The 24,600-nt window shown below is 41.1% G+C and overlaps 2 protein-coding genes across 4 annotated transcripts; both read left to right on the top strand.

The window, feature by feature from the left end:
- The first annotated feature begins 497 nt into the window (after positions 1 to 497).
- slc1a6 (solute carrier family 1 member 6) lies at positions 498 to 22,498 on the top strand. Its single transcript, XM_039667385.2, has 10 exons — positions 498 to 783; positions 12,338 to 12,595; positions 12,676 to 12,813; positions 13,657 to 13,864; positions 13,953 to 13,995; positions 14,095 to 14,408; positions 15,693 to 15,926; positions 19,187 to 19,381; positions 19,546 to 19,680; positions 20,606 to 22,498. The coding sequence occupies exons 2-10, from the start codon at positions 12,379 to 12,381 to the stop codon at positions 20,802 to 20,804; spliced, it is 1,683 nt and encodes a 560-aa protein (XP_039523319.1). The 5' UTR covers positions 498 to 783; positions 12,338 to 12,378; the 3' UTR covers positions 20,805 to 22,498.
- LOC148970102 (uncharacterized) lies at positions 2,206 to 5,531 on the top strand. Of its 3 annotated transcripts, XM_089125213.1 has the most exons (5): positions 2,206 to 2,504; positions 3,256 to 3,346; positions 3,636 to 3,704; positions 4,342 to 4,431; positions 4,538 to 5,531. In XM_089125213.1, the coding sequence occupies exons 3-5, from the start codon at positions 3,648 to 3,650 to the stop codon at positions 4,823 to 4,825; spliced, it is 435 nt and encodes a 144-aa protein (XP_088981339.1). In that variant the 5' UTR covers positions 2,206 to 2,504; positions 3,256 to 3,346; positions 3,636 to 3,647; the 3' UTR covers positions 4,826 to 5,531. The 3 variants fall into 3 exon arrangements, with proteins under 3 accessions (XP_088981339.1, XP_088981338.1, XP_088981340.1); XM_089125212.1 differs by having other exon boundaries at positions 2,206 to 3,346; XM_089125214.1 differs by having other exon boundaries at positions 2,206 to 3,350.
- Positions 22,499 to 24,600: the final 2,102 nt, after the last annotated feature.

Genomic DNA, 24,600 nt, shown 5'->3' with positions numbered 1-24,600 from the left:
TGGCAATGTTTTGACTTCTTTGCACATTTAATAGCTCTCTGTGAGTTATCAGCTGGTAAAAATGTTCAAAATAATTTCTTAAAAATATATGGATGCAAAAATAAAGATATAACCCCTATTAATGCGTGTGTATGAAATGGCAGATTCCTTAGAGATTCCTTGGGGAAAACAAAGAAAAGAGCGAGATGAGTTTATACAGTACAACAGACCTAAGACACTGTGTAGGTGGTGAGTGGGTAGTCGGAGCAGAAGGTCACACACACACACACACACACACACACAGATCTGAAGGCTGGACCTGGACATGCGTGAGCAATCATGTTGTCATGGCAATGAGATACGCTGAATATTTGTCTCTTTCTCATACAGTGTATAGTGCAACAAAACATTGTCATTTAAAATACGACTTTATTTATCATTTGATGAAGATGATATTTCGCATACAAAACCTTCAGATACTATTATTGACAAAGTCCCACTAAACAGTCACAGTCATTAAACGAATCTATCAGTTTAACGCACAGTGGGTGTTGTCTCTCCATACACTCAGTAGTAAACGCCTCCCCCAATGAGATTTTACGTGTTGATTCTTTGCGCTATCGGGCAGTGGGTCGATTTTTTTTTCTCACTGGAAAAAAATCGTAACTTCTCTTCCCACGCAAAAATCTCAGCCGTTTTCAACTCTTTAGACAGTTGTGAGGGCAGAATATCACCCAGTCTCCAGCTTCTGCTGCACGCGACGTGACCACAACGCGCACGGGAGAACAGAGCTACGGAGAAATGGTAAGTCGTGTTGTTTTAAAATGCAATGTGTCTGAATATATGCTTATACAAAATGCAAACATTTAATTTAGCTGAGCTAGGATGAGGCATCCAATAATTTCTGTCTTTCTTTATTGTTTTAAAACCTTTCTTTCTTATTTCTTTCTTTCTTTCTTTCTTTCTTTCTTTCTTTCTTTCTTTCTTTCTTTCTTTCTTTCAAACCTATCATGTAATTTCACTAATAGCCTACAACATCAGTTCTCTGTTTTCTCCTGAGTTTGTGGTGTTGTGGTGTGAACAGGTGCTGATCTGTTAGTTTACTATTGGACGGTGGAAAGGACAGGAGTGAGAGTATGGTGTGGGTCAGCTTTGTAGTGCTCACCTGGGGTGTTTGGATTTATGCTGATTTAAGATCAGTGATCAGACCACCATGTAGGGATCAATGGAGTAAAAACTGGCCCTAGATCAGGCCAAAAGGTATGATTTGTACCTCCAATGTCTCTCAGTATGGGGTCACAAAGAGGGTGAGAGAGTCAGGACATATAAGCTGTTTCATGTGTGTTTGGCACAAGTTGAGCTTTACCTGTGGTCAGTTCAGTCCAGTACCTCCAGCACTAACCCACTGCAGAGCAAACATGAGTGGTGAGTGAACCCATCTCATGGTTTTATACTGTTGATTAATTAGGAAAATATTGGAATTGGATTTGTTTACTTACAGTCTAACTAAAACAATACTAAACATTTAACATTGGTCTTGTTCTAAAGTCTTTCTTCTTGACGTGCTATGATGTTTTTATTTTTCAGACACCTTTTGCCATTAGACAAGCAGTCATTTGGTCAGTTGTCTGTATGATGCTTGATTTCTTTTTGTTAGCCAGTCCATAATTTCAGGTATTTTTTTTCTAGAAAGTCAAGGATCAGAGTTTTAAAGGAATAATGCACTGCCAGAAGGAAAATTCTTTCATTGTTTACTCATGTTTCTAACCCATATTATTTATTTTTCCCTTGGAACAAAAAGGATCACTTTTATTATACTTTTTGTGTGCGTTGGCGTGGAGCTTGACAGCCACAATATCCATGCATTGTATGGAAAAGAGCAATTCTTACAAAATGATAATCTTAAACAAAAAAAAAAAAAACTGTTACACTGAAAAAAGAAATTACCATATAATTTTGGAATGACAAAAGTGAGTAAACAATGACAAATTAATTTTTATGAGTTGTTTCATATAGTGAAACTAGGAATAGTATACCTTTATATCCCTTATATAGGAATATACCTTCGCTATATTCCTGACAGGATTGCTGTCTTTTCAATGTTTAACACCATGTCCAAAATATTCAAACAAGCTTCAAAGTAAAACATTAAAAAAGGCAGTTGTGACAAAAATAGAGGCAACCACAAGACATAAAATTGCAAGATACAAAGTCACATTAGCTACACTGTAAAAAATTATTGATGCAAATAGTTGTACAAATGAGGATATACATGTTGGATCAACATAATGGTTGTGTCAAATAAGAAAAATATGTTTGGTCAATGATTACATGATTTCCATGACTGTACTAAAAAATGTTCATCAGGAGAAAATAAATAATGGTGTTCACAGAATTTTTAACATTGCACAAAAAATATTATGTTGGCCGAGCAAGAGGGAACAGCGTCAATCGTCTGAGCATGCGCAAAGGAGTTCTACCAGGGTTTTGAATTTCCCCCGCCACGAGTCACGACATTGAAAATGGTAAGTGCATCAAAGTTTGTTCCTTTCTTTGTGTTGCGAGGTAATTAGCAAATGTAGGTTAAGAATATATCTATTGTCTGTCAACAAAGTTTGGAATAGCTTTGAGTAACGTTAACTACAGTGATTAAATCATTTTAACATAAAGCTTTAGCATTCCTTTCCAACTGGCATGCGGTTTTAACGGTTAAGCATCGCATAGTTTGCCACCTGTGCCGGTTTTACCAGGATTGTCATTTGTCCTTCTTTTTAATAACCAGCCTCGGGAAATTTAAGCACTCGTTCGTTTCCGAAAGGCAACGTGAATGTTCAAACTGTGTAGCGCGCGGCCGCGTGCACGGCAGAGAGGGGGAGACCTCGCACTCGACATGTTAGAAACGCATGTAATTCCCGGTGGGCGGGTTGTGATATGTCCCGGTTTTTTATCAGACATAGGTGGCAACCGTATGTTCCTGTTTAATATTTTAAATGGTCAATATTTTTAAATTCCAGTTGCATTCTTGATATATGTGTGATAATTGACTGCAACAGACAGCTAGTCTTGACAACTAACTTAGTGCTTTTGCTATCACAGAGTGACTGATCATTTAGGCTAGTTCTAAGTTAGTTTCCATTCAAAGCACGTGTGCCATCGTGTTAGCAGCTAGTACTTTGCACAAATACTTTTAAGAAAACCCTAATAAATACTGAAGTATGGTTGTTCTGTGTATAGAACTATGAGTTATTTATGCATTTGTATTTCTTTGTATTTCAGGTATTTTTTCAGACTTAAAGCTAAATGCAGTGCCGCTATTGTACATTTTCATCTGCAGCAAGACACAGGCTACAGACTTCATCATTGGGAAGTAGGTAAATGTTCTTTTTCCTGCATTCATCCAGATTGTGTTTGTATTTTTACAACACACGCACACACACCAGCACCCCACATGCACACTAATGACACACGATTTGGATATTTTTGTGTTTTTTGGAAAAATGGGATTAAATGGGTTAATAATGTCTTATTGATGACCTGTGTTTTTGGCAGACCACAGATCTAACTATTTATAGGTTTGCTGTTCTTCGTGGTCTTCCCCTGTACTTGAGAGAGCCAGCTTCAATTTCAAAGACTAATATATATATATTTTTTTTCAGACTTAAAGCTAAATGCAGTGCTGCTTTTGTACATTTTCACATCTGCAATGCTTCATCATTGGCAAGCAGGTAAAGGTTCTTTTCCTTGCATTCATCCAGACTGTGTTTGTATTTTTACAACAACAGGGGCCTTAAAAAAACATTTATGGAGAGCACATCCTAAAATAGATGGCCCACTCAGACACACCCCAGACACATCACGCACCCAACACACTCAAATCACGCATACCGCAACACACCCCGCACGCACACCACACACTCACATCACGCGCACACCACACACCCCACACTCAAATCATGCTCACCACACAACGCACACCCCACAACCCTGCACGCACGCACACCCCACACGCACACATCACACACACACACGCACCCCACACGCGCACACACACACACCTCACAACCCTGCACGCAAGCACACCCCACACGCACACATCACACACCACACAACCCTGCACGCACGCACACCCCACACGCACACATCACACACCCACATCACACACACCACACGCGCACATCACACACCCGTGCACACCCCACACGCGCACACACCACACAACCCTGCACGCAAGCACACCCCACACGCACCACACACACCCCACACGCACACTAATGACACATTAATTGGATATTTTTGTGTTTTTTGCAAATTTGGGATTAAATGGGTTAATAATGTCTTATTGATGACCTGTGTTTTTGGCAGACCACAGATATAACTACTTATGGGTCCGCTGTTCTTCGTGGTCTTCCTCTGTACTTGAGAGAGCCAGCTTCAATTTCAAAGACTATTAAGGTAATTAATTAATTAATTAAGGTATTACTGTTTGAGATGCAGTAATGATTGCATAAGACATTATGCTTTCAGTCTGACACTTAGTGTCATTTATTGTGTTTCACAGAATACCGAGGCACTGGGGCCACACACAAAGGCCATGAAAATGGGGATCCTGGAAGTGACTGACAGTTCTACCAACTCAGGACCATATTCCACAGTGGTCAATGTGGCTGTAGTACTGGAGGAGGAAGTTGTCATGGACAATCTGGGAGACTTCACAAATGCCCTCATGATGCTCTTTGGTCTGCTTTATGCTGTAAAATGGAGTAAGGACTTAAGGTACACATTTGAGGCAGTCCAGAAGATTATCTTAAATCTAGCTGCTCTGGAACTTGTTTATCAGATAAATTGATATTTGATTTGTAAAGCAGTAGGGATGGGCAATGGTTAATCGTGATTATTCGCATCCAAAATAAAAGTTTGTGTTTACATAATATATGTGTATGTAGTGTGTATAATTAATTTGTATATATAAATACACACACATGCATGTATATATTTAAGAAATAGCATGTATATATTTTATATGTGTTTATACATAATTAATAATATATAGAAATATTGGATATATTAATAACAATTTTTTCTTAAATATATACATACATGTGTGGGTATTTATATATACAAGTTAATTATACATACTACATACACATATATTATGTAAACACAAACTTTTATTTTGGATGCGATTAATCGTTGCCCATCCCTACAAAGCATTCATCCCTGAGAAATATTAGAATGTTTAATTTTTTAAAGGAGAGATTTATTTTGCCAATAGAACTGTTTTAATGTACATGGTGACCTATGTAACCTGAAAGTAGTGGGCACTTTGTATTTTATTTTTTCCATGTAATGTACAGTAATTGCCCTTAGTCTTAGACTAACAGATTAAAAATGTCATATGTTTACAGGCAAAGCCACTGTCATGTTTTACTGAGTAAAGCAGATATTTGTTGTACAGCTATTGACTAAGAGTTATATGCCATGCTTTCTTGAACTCTCAGATCTTGTTTTGGTACTATTTGAATACTTGTGTAATATTTTACTTGAGCCTAACAGGCAAGTCTTTGTATTTTAATAAATACATAAAATGTACTCTATTGGAGCCTAGTGTGTAATTTATTTGAAATAATGAAAAAGAGACTTTTTTGACCAACATTAAAGAAAAATAGACTTTTTGGCCAACATGAAATATTTAATTAATACAACATTTTATTTCAATTTGAGTCTGCTCATTGGCCCAACAAGCTTTTCAGTCAACAGAAAATATTTAATTGACAACAATCTATTTCAAGTTAGGTCTACATGCAGGGGTAGTCAGCACAACACAAAAAAGTTGGTTTCCGCAACTTAAATTGGGCCAACTAAAAATTTTAGGTGCAACGGGTCACTAGAAATTTTTATGTTGGAGAGGCATATATTTTTTTACAGTGTATGTGTCATCATGACTGGTTGCAACATGGGAGCAGGGTCTTCTCTCAGCAGTCTTTAATTTATTAACAAACTCAAAATACTTAGGCGTCACAGAATTCTCAAAACCACTAAGAAAACAACCACCTTAGACAAAATCAGAATCAAGACTAACAGAAAACGTGCTCAATATATACCAATATACCAAAGCGAAGAAACGAGAAACAGGTGAATCACATTAATCAAACAATAAATAGCCATAGTAACAAATGCAAATGAAGGAGACAGAACAGGGAACAATAATACAATGAAAAAACAATTAAAGATCCAACTCAAAAGATATATTTATTTATCTGATAAAAAATTGGCATAAACTATGATGGACATCGGTTTTCAAAAATAAGTGTTATAGAAGTATGTTAACAAGTATTTATTGTGAAAAAATCACTAACTAACTTTTTCAATCTAAAGTTATATCTATAATTTACAACTTTATTGCTGTGACAACAGAACGCAATAAGCTCTTAAACTCTAAAATTACTGTAAAAAATACGATTTAAACAGCTTTACAGCTCAAATAATACATTTATTTTAACAGATTAATTAATGTTAGTGCTTTTTAAAAATTGTTTTAGATTTCAGCTTTTAAGTCCTTAAAAATAGTTTCCCATTCACTTCCATTTTAAGTCTCACCATAAATTATAAAATGTAAAAACCATCGCACACCTGCAATTGGTAGGTGCATAAGAAAAAAAACACCAAAAATAAATCAGTCGAAAATGTGCCAAAGAGAAGATCCCGCACACTATCCTAACTTGCATATCACACTTTTTATTCAACAACGTTTCTCACCATAGTCTCACCATAAGCGACATTGTCACATGTCTTGTGACTGTTCGAGATATAGGTTTAAAGGGGACATATCATGCTTTAAAAATATATATATTTTACCTTTCCTTTAGTGTGTGTAATATATATATATATATATATATATATATATATATATATATATATAAGATCGATCATTTTGTTCTTCTTGACTGTTATAATCGGATTGGGCTCAAACTGATATGGCAAAACTGACAAAACTAATTTACTCATGAATTTAACATCATGGTGTCATTAATTATAATTTCCTATCTGTCAGTCTCTTAAATACTGTGTTGATGTGATGACATTAGGGATCGCAGCATCGCACTTGGGAGCCCCAAACACCTCTGAAGCAGGCGAAAAGGCCAATGAGAATTGACGAGTGGAATTGTGTACCATTTCCCATTTCCCCGGACTTATGGCAATAAAAGGAGATGGTTTGTTCTTCGGAGCAAAGTGGTTGCAGGTGCAATCGCTCATTCGATTCACCTCTGTAAAAAGAAGGAAACCTTAATCTGCTGGTATATCGCATTACAGTGATATCTCTTCCGAATGCACTGTTAAGTTCAGAGAGCTCCCCGGTCACGACTTTCTTTCTTTTTTTAGTCAGGAAGTCACTTCAGTTGCTCAATGTCCTGGTTATTCTGCTGTCAAGCAAGGCCTTGACTGCAAGTGCTGGCGATCTGGGATTTCAATGGAAGCCCACGGGACTGTCATTACCTGGCACTCCCGTTTCCCCTGGTTGAGTTCATGAATGAGTTAGGTGGTTCATCTCGTCTCAACTTAATTTCTCATTAAGGGCTCGAGAAGAGCTTGTCGATGGCACAGGAGTTGTCAATAGTAGTAGGGTGGGCTATTGCCTTAAGATGGTGAGGACTTGTCTTAACCCCCACCATCTGGTTGGGAGCCCAGTCTGAGGCAGATGCCTAGTTAGTGGCCATGCTTGCCTGTACCCACCATGAACATTGGGCTTCAGTGGAACCCTCCACCATGCCCTGAGTGTTCGTGGTTGGATGATTGGTTCTTGGGTTCAGAGTGCTGCTCACAGACACGCTCTGCCCTAGTTTATTTCTTCCCGGAAGTGCATGGTCATGGAAGGCACCTTTCACTGCCATGTTGTGCTTCACAAGCTCTTCCATCCTCACTACCCTTGATCGTGGGGTAGTCAGGGGGTACAAACGATACACAGGTTGAGGAGGCAATTGCAGTGTATTTGTGCCCGCAGAGCACCATAACCTGGTGGAATCATCCTAGAATTCCGTCTAGGGCCTGTTAGTTCACTTCGTCAATGACAGTGAAGAGTGGGGACTCTAGGTGGTCCATCAGATTTCGAGTCAATTTAGCAAAACACAGGTAGATCTGATCGCTTCCTGGGAATACTCCCATTGCCCACAGCTGGCCCTGGGGCCTACGCAAGCATGCGTTTCCCCCAATGAGCATGTGGTAGACACTATCACTCAAGCCAGGGCCCCCTCAATGAGGTGGCTGTATGCATTGAAGTGGCGTCTGGTCGCCCGGGGTTAAGGACCACAAAAATGCATGGTCAGGTCAGTGCTTTCCTTTCTGCAGGAAAGGTTGGGGAGGAGGCTGTTCTCCTCCACCTTAAATGTATGTGGCCACAATTGGCACATTATGATGCAGTGGACGATAAGCTTGGGAAGTACGACCTGATCATCATGTTACTTAGAGGTACCAGGAAGTTAAATCCTCCAAGGTCAACCCATGCAAGCATTCTTTGGGGGTCAGATATGCCTTGAGTTAGGTCCAGCATACTCTCATGTAATCCTGCGACCCTGGCCAAGCTATATGCCCAAAGTTCCCACTACTTCTTTCAGGGATCAGGTGGTGAACATGCCAAGTGCTCCCTTGTGATGAGACAGACCCAGACTTATCGTTGCTGTGTCCAGTGCATGCTGTGCAAATTTACCTTGACAGCATGGAGAGCTTCAGACACTGTGATCAGCTCTTTGTCTGGTTTGGGGGACAGCAGAAGGGGAAGGCTGTCCCCAAACAGAAGATTGCCCACTGGATTGTGGATGCTATTTCTTTGGCATACCAAATCCAGGGCGTGTCGGGCTCTATGGGAGTCTGAGAACAATCCACAAGGAGTGTCGCATCCTCCTGGGCACTAGTGAATGGTGCCTCTTTAAGAGACATCTGTAAAGCAACAGGCCGGGCTACAGCCATCACCTTTGGAATATTTTACAATCTCCGGGTTGAGTCAGTATCTTCCCGCGTGTTATCAGGTACGAATAGGTAAATTTCGGGCAACTGGCAGTGTGTATTGCTTGCATAGAGTGATTTTCTCCTCCTTAAAGTGATAACTTGGGCTTTTTGTCCATGAGAGTTCCCTGTGTCTGGCAAACCCTGGAAGCCCTCCTATTCTCCAGTACTCATCAGTAGCGGAATACGGCAGAGGAGTTCGCTGCCAGGCTCATTACTTGTGGTATGCCCACTTGGATTGGGTGCTCTATATGCTGATTCCCTGTTGGTAATCCCATTTGATGTATTTTGCATTGTTCAGTTTCCCTGTTGGCAAACTCTGTGTCTTCCATTGAGCCTTGTGCTGTCACCAGTCGCTATGGGTGTATATCTGTCACCACCCTTGGACTGTCTGTGTTTTGATTCATCACGTGGTCCCCTCGTCTGAGTTCTCCGCCCTCATCTGTTTCCATGGACACTAATCACCTCCCGCACAGCTGATTGTCATTTGTTAATCACCGTCACTGTGTATTTAAGTTCCTGCCTGTCTTCACTCCCTTGTCCGGTATTGTTTGTATGTTACATGCTGTCATCCTGTCTGCCTGATCCTGAGATTCCTTGATTAAAACTATTGTTAATTCTACCCTCCTCGTCGTCCTCCTTGACCAGCCCGTGACAGAATACCGGACCAAAACCTCAAGATGAACATCGATTTCATCAATCTCGCTGAACTATCATTTGATTTTGTTTCGTTTTCCAGAGACTTTGTTTCACTTGCACTCTCCAGTCCCCTAGATGACGAAACCCTGAAGACCCTGTTCTGGATCGGGGCCACCTACCACCTGCACGTCGACCTCCCAGACACCTCCAACCTGGACTGGAAGGAGGCCGTTTCCCGGTGTCTGGAGAGCGTCGAAGCCCGATCCAGAACACTGCCAGACCCAGAGCCGGAATTACCACCCTTGACCGCGGAGATCTCGTGCGTGCCCCCCGCAGACGGAGAGCTACCACCCGCCGCGACGCGTCAACCAGTGCCCGAGACGAAGAGGACAGAGTTGACCCTCGCCCCGGAGGAGGAGCTCCAACAGGAGTCTGACCAGGGGTGTGAGCCCACTACATCTGCGGACGAGGGGACTAATTTCCTGGAACTGGAGGACTGGCTGATGAAACCCAGGACACTGGATATCGTTCCCGCCCTATCCCACCCGTCATCGGCATCTATTTCATATTTTCAACCATCCTGTGATGACTTCTGTCCTGCCGTCTGTCTGATTCACTCCATCCCATCACCGTTCCCAGTCAGTCCTCCAGCCTCGCCGCTGCTGGATGTGCGCAGCCCTGCACCATCTCCGTGGGGAGTCCCCGACGTCGAGCGGCAGGTCAGCCCACCATCTGCAGCGCCTGTGTTCGAGGATCCCACGGCTTCGCCTCCAGCCTCGGTCCTCGGCACTCCATCTCGGCCAGTCGACCTGCCGGCTCCGTCTTGGCTCCTCCCACCTGCGCCTCCGCCTGAGACCCTCAAGACATCGGCTGCAGCGGGTTCCCTCGTCCTGCCGGCTCCCCCTTGGTCAGTCGTCACTCTGCCTGCGCCACGGACTTGCGGTCAGTCGTCTACGCTTGATCCCTCCACCCCTTCGGCTTCAGCGGGCTCCTCCTTCCCTGTGGCGTCCCCTCTGTCCTCCCTCACTCCACCTCCACCTCAGCTCTCGGGCACCCTGACTACGGCTCCAGCGCTCGTCGCCGCGACGTCGCCGGAGTCTCCTATACCGGTGACGTCGCTTGAGTCCACCGGCTCTCCGTCTGCGCCAAGAGATCCTGCCACCGAGTCTCCGTCGGTCATCCCCCAGCTACCGGCAGTCCCCTCGCCATCTGGTTTCTTCCCTCCGTCTTCTCTGCCATCGGCTGTCGGTACTGGGAGGCTCTGGGTCTGCGCCACCGCGCCATCCCCATCGAGGCCGCCAGGGAATCGTCATCGTCCCCTCACCGTTCCGTCACTCCAGCCTCTCGTCTGTGATTCACCATCGTCTCGTCCTTCACCTGAACCTCCCCCGGCTCCCCCTCCGTCATGTTGCCACGGCGCGAGGTCGCGCCTTGCCGGAGGGGGGCGATCTGTCACCACCCTTGGACTGTCTGTGTTTTGATTCATCACGTGGTCCCCTCGTCTGAGTTCTCCGCCCTCATCTGTTTCCATGGACACTAATCACCTCCCGCACAGCTGATTGTCATTTGTTAATCACCGTCACTGTGTATTTAAGTTCCTGCCTGTCTTCACTCCCTTGTCCGGTATTGTTTGTATGTTACATGCTGTCATCCTGTCTGCCTGATCCTGAGATTCCTTGATTAAAACTATTGTTAATTCTACCCTCCTCGTCGTCCTCCTTGACCAGCCCGTGACAATATCACTATAAGTTTCTCTTGCTAGGAAGAACCCACCATAGAGACTTCTTTCCCCATGTGGTACTTCCTTGTGGTTACACCTGTACACCTACTAACACCTGGTTGCGCAATTAGGAAATCCAACGAAGGCTACATGGTGCGTCATTCGAAGGATGAATAGGGGACACAGCTTCACATTGGGACACAGCTGTTGTCTCCCTCCTGCCACAACACTGAACTACTGCTTAAATGGCTGGGACACTATCTCGGCTCCTGAAGGAATGGATGCAAGCCACCTCCTTTTATACCCATATGTCTTGGGGAGTGGCATGCACATTTAACTCACCAATTCTCATTGGTCTTTTCTGAAATATCAGGCCACGTCCACACTACTGTGTTTTCGTTTAAAAACGGAGACCTTCTGCTACGTTTGCACCTCCCGTCCAGACTAAAACGGGAAAAACGAAGACCTAAATCAGAGAAGTTTAGAAACGCTGCAGCTCTGTTTTGCGTTTTGAATCTCCGGAGGGCGTTTTAGTGTAGACGGAACAAAACGGAGAAGTTTAGAAACGATGGCGCAGAGGCTGATGCTCGGCTCTATGATTGGGTGTCATCAGTCATGACGTATCCTTTCCTGATTCATCAGCGACTGTTTACACCAGCACGCGCATGCCCAGTGTTCGTGAATGGTCACGTGATCCGCGTTTTCAGTCGTTTTTGATGTGGACGGAGATCAATTCTAATACGCAGATAAAACACTGGTGTGGACGGAAATCGTATTCGTTTTAATTCTCCGTTTTTAAACAAAAACGTAGTAGTGTGGACGGGGCCTCAGAGGTGTTTGGGGCTCCCAAGTGCAACCCCTAGTGTCATTAGATTGACCAAACGTCTTGTGCCCACTACCAGGGAACAGACACTCTTTCAGACATAGTGATCTTTAAGTCATGAAACATTGCAAGTCACAAAAAATTAATTTTATATAATTTTTCTCAATGTTCTGCCACAGTTTCCCATGAAACACTCTTGGACCATGTATTAGAGCTGATTATGAATGAGAAGCCTCCAAACAGCACCAGCCTGTTTCTGAGTGAAGATTCTGAGAAGCCACAGCGTGCTGAGGAGGGGCTCCACCGTCTGTGTCGAGTATTACAGAAGCAGATGTCAGGAAGTAGGCGAAAGATGGGCTGCATCACACGAGACGGCGTCAAGACATTCCTGCGAAGGAATGCGTTTGTAATCTTCACAGTGGCTGCTGTGGCTTTAGGTAAAAAGGTAAAAGGGAGGGAAGTGTGAAGTATGAAAGTGTTAACAGACGTTTCATTTTAAATTTCTAATTGTATGTAGGGGTGATGCTGGGTTTTGCCCTGAGACCTCATAACCTGTCCATCAGGGAGGTGAAGTATTTCTCTTTCCCTGGAGAGCTGCTTATGAGGATGCTTCAAATGCTTGTTCTACCCCTCATCGTCTCCAGCCTTGTCACAGGTGCGCCTACAAAACTTCAATCTTTGCAGATAATTTGCTAACACTTTAAATTCCTTTGCATTAGTTAATGCATTAGGTGCTATTAGATGCATTAACAACAATTTTAAAGCATTTATTAATTTAGGTTAATTGTTCATTGTTTATTTATGTTTGTTCATAATACATTAACTACTGTTAATATATAGGCTACATCTTCAAATGTTTAAAAATATATTATATAGACTGCTGTTCAAAAGTATGTGGTGAAAAAGACAAAATAAAAAAATAAGAATAAATTAATACTAAAGACAATTATAATGTTACTGATTTTTTCTATTTCAAATAAATTCTGTTGGTTGAAATTTCTATTGATCAAAGAATCCTAAAAAAATCTTTCCATAAACGCTTTCCATAAAAATATTAAGCAGCACAACTGTTTTCAACATTGATAATAATAAGAAATGTTTTATGAGCAGCATATCAGCACATTAGAATGATTTCTGAAGGATGTGAAAACTAGAATAAAGATGCTGAAAATTCAGCTTTGATCAGAGGAATACATTTTAAAATATATTTAAATATAAAACAGTTATTTTGTAATAATTTTTCACAATATTGCTGTTTTTACTATATTTTTGATCAAATAAATACAGCCTTCTTTTAAGAACATTTTTAAAAAAAAACCTCTGACTGACCCCAAACTTTTCAGTGGTTAGTGTATATGACAGCTATATATATTAAATTATCTGTACTACATTAAGTATATTTAAAAATTGAGCAGAAACATTGGTGTTTTATTGTCATTTAAGTAGAAATGCTCAACTACAGATCCTTTGTGTCTTGGTTCTTCATGTTTTTGTGCAGGAATTTCCTCTTTGGACAGCAAGGCTTCTGGGAAGATGGGAATCCGGGCCGTTGTCTACTACATGGTGACTACGCTTATAGCAGTTTTCATCGGTATTGTCATAGTGATTATTATCAGGCCGGGTAAAGGAAGCAGGGATAGGCCAGTGGCCTCTAGTGGCAGCATTGAGCCAGTGCAGGCCGCTGATGCATTTCTGGACCTGATAAGGTGGGGAGAAAGTTTCATTTGACTGTTGAAATCCTTGTTTATTTATTAGATGTTATGGGATCTGATTTTTTTCTTGTTGTTTCTACAGAAATATGTTTCCACCAAATTTAGTTGAAGCCTGCTTTAAACAGGTCTGTAAATCCTCTCCTAATACATTTCCATAACGTGAACGTGCCTCTACTCATTTGGTACATGTAACAGATATTACTAATCACCCATTTTTCTTGCAGTACAAAACACTATACAAGAAAACTTTGCTGACAAAAAATGTCACCATCATGGTCAATGCGACAGACAGCATCAACTCTACAGATCTCAGTCAAGTATCCAACTTCAGCACAATCCTGCAGACCATCCAGGAGACGGTGGAAGAGGTGGTTCCTGTCTCAGGTTCCTCAAATGGGGTGAATGCCTTGGGGTTGGTGGTCTTCTCCATGTGCTTCGGATTAGTGATTGGAAACATGAAACAGCAGGGCCAGGCTCTCCGGGACTTCTTTGACTGCCTGAACGAAGCTATTATGCGCTTGGTGGCCATCATTATCTGGTTAGTGTCCAATTATGATGTTCTGATAACCTATAAACTATATAAATTATGATGGCCCTGACAATTGTGAGTTAGTCATTTAAGATTCAATGACATGATACCATCAACATTTTTTAAAAATGCAATTCATAGATATAACGACTGGAATACACCTCTTCAAAGGTTTATTTTAGAATTTTTTGGATAACCTTGATGTAATTTTTCAAAACTAGACACAAAACTCAAAACAATTATCACTTGTAACACAGGCTGTCTAATGTTCAAATCATTGAATTGTGCATTCACATCTTTATCATCATCTTGCATATGCACAATCATTGGTTCAAAAACAAATTTACAAATTTAAAAACTATAGATCCCACACATACAAACAACCGATAGTTTTACTGTGTCATTGTTCGTACAATAATTAGAGACATATAATAATACTAATATAATTAATATCTAATTATTATAATATAATAATAATTTGTTGAACAAAATAAGTTATACAGGTTTCATTATGGTTCTACATGTACAGTACATCTCTGTAAAAGTACTGCAGTAGTCGAGAGAATACAGACATAGTGGAATCATTGAACAAAGTGTGTAATATATGACATAAAATGGAAAATGGACACCTGAATTCAACTTTCTATGAACTTGGTATATATATATATATGGTATATATATTTGTTTTTTCCAGTTTTTTTTCCCGTTTTCCTTTTCTGCCACAGTTGAGTAAGTAATTCTGTAAATTACACAATCTCTCTTCTCATTATCACACACAAGTTATTATTATAATGTCTCATTTTATATTGATAAACAATATCATTATGAGATTTTTTTCTAAATATTATGATGACATATTAACTGCATAATGTTAATTTTGAAGGTTCATAATATGAAGTGTCATTTCATAATGAGAAAGGTTCTCATTATTATTAACTTCGTCATTATTATGAGAAATTTTTTCTCAATGTAATAAGATGCAAAGCCATGATTTTGCAACACTTTATTTGTGGCTTACAGATTACTTTTTTATTATGATTTATAGAATCATATTTTCTACTCAACTGTGTTGGAAATCGGCTTTCTGATAACGTATTTGTCATTGGCTGGAGTAAGAGCAATTGTTTTAATATAGAAATGAAAATCTTTAATATACTTTTTATTTAAATTTCATCTCAATATATATTGAATTTAAAGGCTCTATTTATGTATATATGTATGTATGTATGTATGTATGCAGAATGAACTATTATTGCTGTAAATTGTCTGTCACATCTGACCTCTGTTGAGCAGGTACGCTCCGGTGGGTATCCTCTTCCTGATTGCAGGGAAGATTGTAGAGATGAAAGACCTTGTTCAAGTGGGCGGACAATTAGGGATGTACACGGTATCTGTCATTGTCGGGCTACTCATCCATGGCCTGTTCGTTCTGCCTCTGCTCTTCTTTGTGGTGACCAAGAAGAACCCTTTCACCTTTATTGCTGGGCTGCTACAGGCTCTGATCACCGCTCTAGGCACCTCATCCAGGTAACTACTGTACCTGTGTAAATAAAATATTTGCTATATCTAATGGTAATCAGATGTTGGTAGTATTCAGGATTTTCTATAGATTATTGATAGCATTGTTTTGTATTGTGCAAGATGGGACATATTTTTAATATTTTATTCTAATAAAATTTGACAATATAATTTTAGTTGGGTTAGTAGGTTAGTAAGTGGAAAATACATCCTATAGACTCAACAGTGGGGAGTACTACATAGAGAAGAGTCCCTGTAGTGGGCTCCACCTGACGAGGGGGAGACTACCTGCTTCACTGCGACTGGTGACAGAGCTAGCTCCGTCCAGGGAAGACACTGGATTCACCGAAGGGGAAATTGAACAGTGAAAGAATACATCATATAGGGTCACCATTAGGGAACAACTACATACGGTGCCGGATTACAAGGGCTCATCTGAAAAGCTCAACATACATACACTAGCCACATTACAAGGGCTCATCTGAAAAGGGGTTCAGGGTTCAACATTTAAGAGTAACTCAGACTGGACCTAAAAAGTGCACAATATCACCTCAGGGAGGGGAGAGGTGGTAATGCAAGCACTACATCCAACCAGTTTGTCTGATTTTTACCTGTTATTACTTAAGACTCAAGATTAGAAATTATAGAAACTAATTGAAACTATTTCCATGCGTAGATTATAAAATCTCGCAATAGTGTTGGGTGTAGCCAACAGCTCTACATATGGTTGCTAATGAAGAACCGTTTGGCAGAGCAGATATGGTTGCGAAACTCCTGGTGGAGTGTGCCCTCACTCCCGTACATCCTGGGCCCGATAAGCCCAGAAAATGGCATCCACAATCCAGTGGGCCATTCACTGCTTGAAGACAGCCTTCCCCTTATGATGACTCATGAGGACTGACCTGGCAGCAGCTCTCTCATTGTAGCCCTCAGATCGCCTTCAAAACCAAAACAGGAATCAGCTGAGGAATTTGCTAAGTACGACCACAAAGCCTCAATGGGCATGCTTTCGCAGAGAGAGCATGAAGCATCCACGAAGGACACGGGAGCCAGAAGAGCATGGCTGGAACGACATCTTTAAAAAAACGTGATCCACCTAAAGAATTGCCTCTTTCAGATCGCCGCTGATGCACCCAGGGAACTCTCTTAACTTATATGTTTATCCCCTTATTCATAGTCGGTGGCCGGACGCTGTTCCTGCATTACCTCTGGGTCAGGACTACCCTCGTGCATTACTTCTGGGTCAGGACTACCCTTGTGCATTATTTCTGGGTCAGGACTACCCTCGTGCATTACTTCTGGGTCAGAACTACCCTCGTGCATTACTTCTGGGTCAGAACTACCCTTGTGCATTACTTCTGGGTCAGGACTACCCTCTTGCATTACCTCTTGGTCAGGACTACCCTCGTGCATTACCTCTGGGTCAGGACTACTCTCGTGCATTACCTCTGGGTCAGGACTACCCTTCTGCATTACCTCTGGGTCAGGACTACCCTTGTGCATTACTTCTGGGTCAGGACTACCCTCGTGCATTACCTCTGGATCAGAACTACCCTCATGCATTACCTCTGGGTCAGGACTCCCCTTTTGCATTACCTCTGGGTCAGGACTACCCTCGTGCATTACCTCTAGGTCAAGACTACCCTCGTGCATTACCTCTGGGTCAAGACTACCCTCGTGCATTACCTCTGGGTCAGGAATACCCTTGTGCATTACCTCTGGGTCAGGACTACCCTTGTGGATTACCTCTGGGTCAAGACTACCCTTGTGCATTACCTCTGGGTCAGGACTACCCTCGTGCATTACCTCTGGGTCAGGACTACCCTTGTGCATTACCTCTGGGTCAGGACTACCCTCATGCATTACCTCTGGGTCAAGACTACCCTCGTGCATTACCTCTGGGTCAAGACTACCCTTGTGCATTACCTCTAGAAGAATACCCTCGTGCATTACCTCTGGGTCAGGACTAGCCTCGTGCATTACCTCTGGGTCAGGACTAGCCTCGTGCATTACCTCTGAGTCAGGACTACCCTTGTGCATTTACCTCTGGGTCAGGACTACCCTCGTGCATTACCTCTGGGTCAGGACTACCCCTGTGCATTACCTCTGGGTCAAGACTACCCTCGTGCATTATTTCTGGGTCTGGACTACCCTCGTGCATTACCGCTGGGTCAAGACTACCCTTGTGCATTACCTCTGGGTAAGGAATACCCTTGTGCATTACCTCTGGGTCAGGACTACCCTCGTGCATTACCTCTGGATCAGAACTACCCTCATGCATTACCTCTGGGTCAGGACTCCCCTTTTGCATTACCTCTGGGTCAGGACTACCCTCGTGCATTAACTCTGGGTCAAGACTACCATCGTGCATTACCGCTGGGTCAAGACTACCCTTGTGCATTACCTCTGGGTAAGGAATACCCTTGTGCATTACCTCTGGGTCAGGACTACCCTCGTGCATTACCTCTGGGTCAAGACTACCCTCGTGCATTACCGCTGGGTCAAGACTACCCTTGTGCATTACCTCTGGGTCAAGACTACCCTCGTGCATTACCTCTGGGTAAGGAATACCCTTGTGCATTACCTCTGGGTCAGGACTACCCTTGTGCATTACCTCTGGGTCAAGACTACCCTCGTGCATTACCGCTGGGTCAAGACTACCCTTGTGCATTACCTCTGGGTAAGGAATACCCTTGTGCATTACCTCTGGGTCAGGACTACCCTCGTGCATTACCTCTGGGTCAAGACTACCCTCGTGCATTACCGCTGGGTCAAGACTACCCTTGTGCATTACCTCTGGGTAAGGAATACCCTTGTGCATTACCTCTGGGTCAAGACTACCCTCGTGCATTACCTTTGGGTCAGGAATACCCTTGTGCATTACAATTGGGTCAGGACTACCCTACCCTACTACTTAGGACAGGGTGGTGGAGACCACTCAAGCCCGATACTCATGGCTGTCTGGGAAAGCATGGCTGCCAACTCTGCATCAGCCTCAGACTGCACTGTCATACCCAAAGGCGGCAGAACAGAAGAGTCATCTGCGTCGGAAGGCATAAGCCCGCCCTCAGATGCTTTGAGTGACATTTCATCTTCCTCTCGAGCTCTGAATGAGAAATTAAGCTTGCCTGAGGGTGAGCCACCAAACTCATCCAGAAATTTGACCGAGGAGAATGAGCATGAGATGCTCGCGGGGACTGACCCCGAGCATCTCGGTCATCTCATAAAAGCATCTCATACTGTAGTTATTATTTTCTTGTCTTTCTCAGCTCTGCCACCCTGCCCATCACTTTCCGTTGTCTTGAAGAAAACAACCATGTGGACAAACGAGTGACACGTTTTGTGCTACCAGTTGGAGCCACAATCAACATGGATGGCACAGCTCTGTATGAGGCAGTGGCAGCCATTTTTATTGCACAGGTCAATGACATGGACCTGAACTTTGGCCAGATCCTCACCATCAGGTTAGTTCTGGCAGTGTTTATCTCTTCTCATCCATTTTGAAAAACATTTGTACTTTGCCAATTGCCTTCATTGCCTTGCCAACATCTCCTATGAGCTATTTTCCAAAAAACTTTGGAAAAGTTTCAAGTTATTCCAAATAAAAAAGCTCTCATGTTTCTTTCAGTATTACAGCGACTGCCGCTAGCATCGGAGCAGCAGGCATCCCTCAGGCTGGGCTGGTTACTATGGTGATAGTATTGACATCGGTGGGACTGCCCACAGAGGACATTACACTGATCATCGCAGTGGACTGGTTCCTGTGAGTCTCTCTCAAATGTCACGTTGAAGCATGCGGCTCCAGTAGAGAGCACTCTTTCAAAGGTTATTGATACATAATGCAGAATGCTAATCTGAAGGAGTGTTAGCAGCATTGACACATTCCACTCTCATATTGTGCTTCCATGATACTTATCATTGAATTTAAAGACATTGAATGTTCTCTCTTCAGTGACTGATTCAAGTATTAAACTTTGTCACAAATCATGTGACACAAGCATTCTTCAGCATCTCCCTAGAAACCTCTTTTCAACAAACATGAGTTCACAGTGGGAATTTGCATTAATCACCGTCCTAGACTTACTGGGGACAGACATGGAGGTACACCCACAGCAGTTAACAAGATATCTCTAAACTCTCCACACCTTATTACCTTTTTAGTTTACTTCTGTGGGAACAAGACCTTTGTACCAGTCGCACCGAGACATTTCAAATGATACCAAACATGTATAATATTGTATGATTTTTGGGTGAATTCAGGTAGGGATGGGTGAAGGGAAGGATGTGTAAATTGGGAGGTGATCAACTCAAGTGCGATCGTGTCTCGAATGGGGATGGTAATATAGAAAGAGAGTTTAAATGTTAATTTCCTTTTTTTTCTCAGAGAGTAGCCCTCTCTTCCAGTTCTTCCAGTTTCTTCAGTCTTACACCACCTAGCAACGCCTTAGCAATCACCCACTACGCCCTAGGAACTGCATAACAACATTATGAAAATCACACAGAACACCTTAGCACTTGCATTGCAGCACCATAAAAATAACATGGGTATTACCTAGCAACACTGTGACAACCACGGCAACACTCCCGCATTGCGTTGACAAGTTTTACACTGCAAACACCACTCACAGTTGTCAGAAATGAGGTGTAAAAAAAGGGCTATAATATAAATATTTGGTGTGGTTTTTCAGGGATCGACTCAGGACCACCACCAATGTGCTGGGAGATTCATTTGGTGCTGGGATTGTTGAGCATCTGTCACGACAGGAACTTCAGAACCAAGATGTAGAAATGAACAACTCTGTGATCGAGGAGAATGAAAAGCCATATCAGCTGATTTGTCAAGAGAACGACTCTCTCAAGCATCGCAACAGTGAAACCACCATGTAATCATTCTAAAATGGTTATAGGTCACAACCTAAGCACTGTTATAGAGAACATTTTCTTCTGAAAATCAGAACTGGCAGAATAAAATGTTGGAAAGAAGACAGCCATATAAGTACGTTGAGAATATAACATGTCAATCCAACGTTATTTATTTTGAAAAAAAAAAAAATAATAATAAATAATAACAATACATCCCAAGGCAAAGTAGCACCCAATTAAAGAACACTATGCTAGTTCTACGATGCTAATTTGAGACTGTTGTTTTAGAGTTGATGTCATTAAACCAGCATTATTTCACAATGTCTTTCACACGTATAAGCTATATTACCTCATATACACAAACACAATGCCAAACTCAGAGATGTATGTAGAGACAAAGGGGACTTTTTTGAGTTACTTTGATGTTATTAGTGTTATCTAACTTATAATGATGACATTTTTGTAGATGTTTATATGATATTGTAATCAATTATTTATATAATGTAATGTTTCTTTAATGGATTTTGCATTTGCTTTCCTCACTGCTACGTGATAAACTGTGAAGTAAATAATTTCCCCCTTAAGAATAGCTTTTAGTAACATCAGTTCTTGATAGCTTATGCAGGTGAATGATGGTTTATATAGAATTAGAATTTTGTTTTGTGGTGGAATGTGGCTATTAATCTATGATTATTTAGTGTGTTCTGGTTCTTACAGCAAGTATATGTTGTGCCGTGCTGTTTGTTTTATTTATATTTGAAGTCTGTTTGCCAGCTTTATAAAATGCCCAGATTGTGCTGCCCATATTGCAGCTGTGTCTGTGTGAAATACTTGAATCTTTACCACAGTCCCCAAAGGTTTCATAACAGTTTACTCTCAAACAAGAGTTCAGTTTTGGTATTACAGATTCACTTCACAATCCACACTGGGTTTTGATATATTTATACTTTTAGTAGTGTTACGTCCAAATTCGTATATTTTTGCGAGGACTGTATGGTACTGTGGTATGTGTTTGCTTTCTTTTGTTGTTGTATTTTGTCTCCTGCTCTCCTTTGGCTCCTCCCACTCCTTCACTCTGGCAGGTACTGTAGCTGATGGCGTGCCCAGCTGCACCTGCTTACCAACCAGGAGGGAAGCAGCATAAAGCAAGCAGAACCTTTATCCAAAGCATGATCTGTGTCCTGCCTGGCCCAGTTGTTGTGTTCCTTTTTGTGGATCGGGGCGACTTTTTGCATTTTCCTTTTGTTTTGGCTTACTGTTGCCTCATTGAGAGACGTTCCAGTCTATAACCTTTGCTTTACCGTTTCAGCAGAAATGCAAATGTTTAAACTTTAGCACCCCCCCCCCCCCCCTTTATTTTGTCATTGCCACTTCTAAATTCTATTTTTCCTCCCCAAACTTTTAAAACTGTTAAAAAGAATACTGTCGTGGTGCTGTGGCAGGGCCCAGATAAATGCTCTATGTTCTGAACACACTCATAGGACGTAACAGTACAGATTATTAAATGCAAACTACAGTATGTGAAAATGGTGTTATGTTGTTTAATATTTATTTAAGAATTTATATAATAATATGGTACAATTTTGTTTGTATTTATTAAGTTTTTTTGAGGTAATGGTACAGTGTGTGCATATTTTTGGCTTGAATTTTTTGGTATTTTGAATTCTGGAAAGTGTTGAATAAATGAATATGATGAATAAATGTCTCAGGAATAAAAATGCTCATTTTACAGCGTCTGTCTTGTCACAACAAACCACACACATTTGCCAACTACTGTTAGAAAATTACAGTATATAACACTATCAAAACAGCATCCTCTAGTGGTGTAGTGGTGTGTAGTAGAAGGATTCAGGAATTTTGAAAACTACTTTCACACTTATATCATGAGTAAATGAGAATAGAAGGCCGGATGCATAAACACAGCTATTGTGTTAAGATGACCCACTCGCAGTCAGTCTTACTTTTCGGTATAAAATTGGGCTAATCTACGGGTAAAAAAGCTATGGTAAGTCTTAGCAATTTGATGTCTAATTAGTCCAACTTGTAAGACTAGTCTTAGCGGTTAATGCAACCGATCCCATGTGTCTTAGTCTGAGAATGATGATGTGTGACTTCTTTTCCTTGATATTTTATTTTTTACCCTTTTGATCACATTGTTCAAACAAGTTCACTTAAAGGCACAATATGTAAGATTTTTGGATTAAAATATCCCAAAAATGCTAGAACAATGTTTATATTTTGTTGACTTGTGTACTTTCAAGATCCCAAATGATTCAGACAAAGCGAAAAAGAGAAGAGAAGAGAAATCAGCTATTTTAATCAGTGTAACGGCCCGTGCCATTGTGTCACCTGACAGTGACGTCTTATCCGTGTTACCCTCGATTTCTGGTTTTATTTCTGTAGAAACCATGGAAACACCAAAGACACTTTAATATGATGTGTTTTAGACAGATGAGCAACCGTTTGGATACTTTTATTTTTAAAAAAATAAAAATCATTGCATACAGTGGCTCAACCTATAGGCTTATTGTTTGAATCTCTTGTTTTCTTGATTTACCCTGAGGAACATGTTTGTTCCACAACATTAAATCAGACAACACTATTTTGTAAAGTGGCTATAATCAGAAAGAGCTTTATTTGTAGTAACAGTAATACAACATTTAAACCATATACCCGTTTCACAGACAAGGCTTCAGTCCCAGACTAAAATACAGTATTGAGCTATACTGAAAACAACTTGCACTGACATATCTTAAAATACGCCAGTGCTATTGTTTTGTCTCAAGAAGCACAGTAATGTTGTTTTTATTAAAAGGCATGTTTATAAAAGCTACTTAACTGTCCTAATTGAACTAAGGCCTAATCCTGGCTTAAGCCCTGTCTGTGAAACTGGGCCATAATGTTGTAAAATGAATTGCATGCAGCTCAAGATATTCAGCTTTATTTATAACAGCTTTTTATTTAATTGATTAATATCATATTCTGATGTCGATCTAGCTTACTGCAGTGTAAAACGATATCAGCCACTAAGCTAATGCACAAAGGAACGTTAAAACATAACATTCAACACACTCAAATGTATTTTTAATATGATTGTATTGACCAAGAAAAACAGCACTGCGTTACCTTACAATTTTAATTTGTCAGATAAAGTGACCTGTACTTGCGGCTGTTTCATTAGAATTAAAATGATGTGAACTTAAGTGATCAAACGTAATCCTAATAAAATTCAAGTTTAGGAAAGAAGGAGGCGAACTTTAAATGTAACTTTAATCATAATTTTAATGGTAAAATAAACATAAGCAACAAAACAAAAGGAGCGACATAAGCATTTCTTTTTTCTTCATTTATAGCGCTTTTAACAATATAGATTGTTTCAAAGAAGCTTTACAGTGATAATAGAAAATTAAAGCAGGGCTAAAAGAGATTGTTTGGCTATACAGCAGCTCTCTAGAATAAAGTTATTGTCCAGCTAAAGTTAGTTTTGATTGATTCACTTCTGTTGCAAAGATCGGCCAACACGACACCGTTCTAACAGAAACTGTCGGCCAGCACGACATCGTTCTAACAGAAACCCTTAAAGGGTTAGTTCACCCAAAAATGAAAATCAAGCAATTAATTACTCACCCCATGCTGTACCAATCCCGTAAGACCTTCGTTCGTCTTTGGAACACAAATGAAGATATTTTTGATTAAATTTGAGAGGTGGACCACTGCTATAGGCTCCTAAAGGATTGAAACTTGACGGCCCAGAAAGTCATTGAAGAAAATGTTTAAATATTCCATGACAACAGTGGTTTAGCAAGTGACGAGAATACTT

The sequence above is a fragment of the Pimephales promelas genome, chromosome 21, assembly GCF_988280905.1.
Source record: "Pimephales promelas chromosome 21, fPimPro1.hap1.1, whole genome shotgun sequence".
Lineage (NCBI taxonomy): Eukaryota > Metazoa > Chordata > Actinopteri > Cypriniformes > Leuciscidae > Pimephales > Pimephales promelas.
Note: the sequence above shows the minus strand (reverse complement) of the source record. Positions and strands in the feature narration are given on the sequence as shown.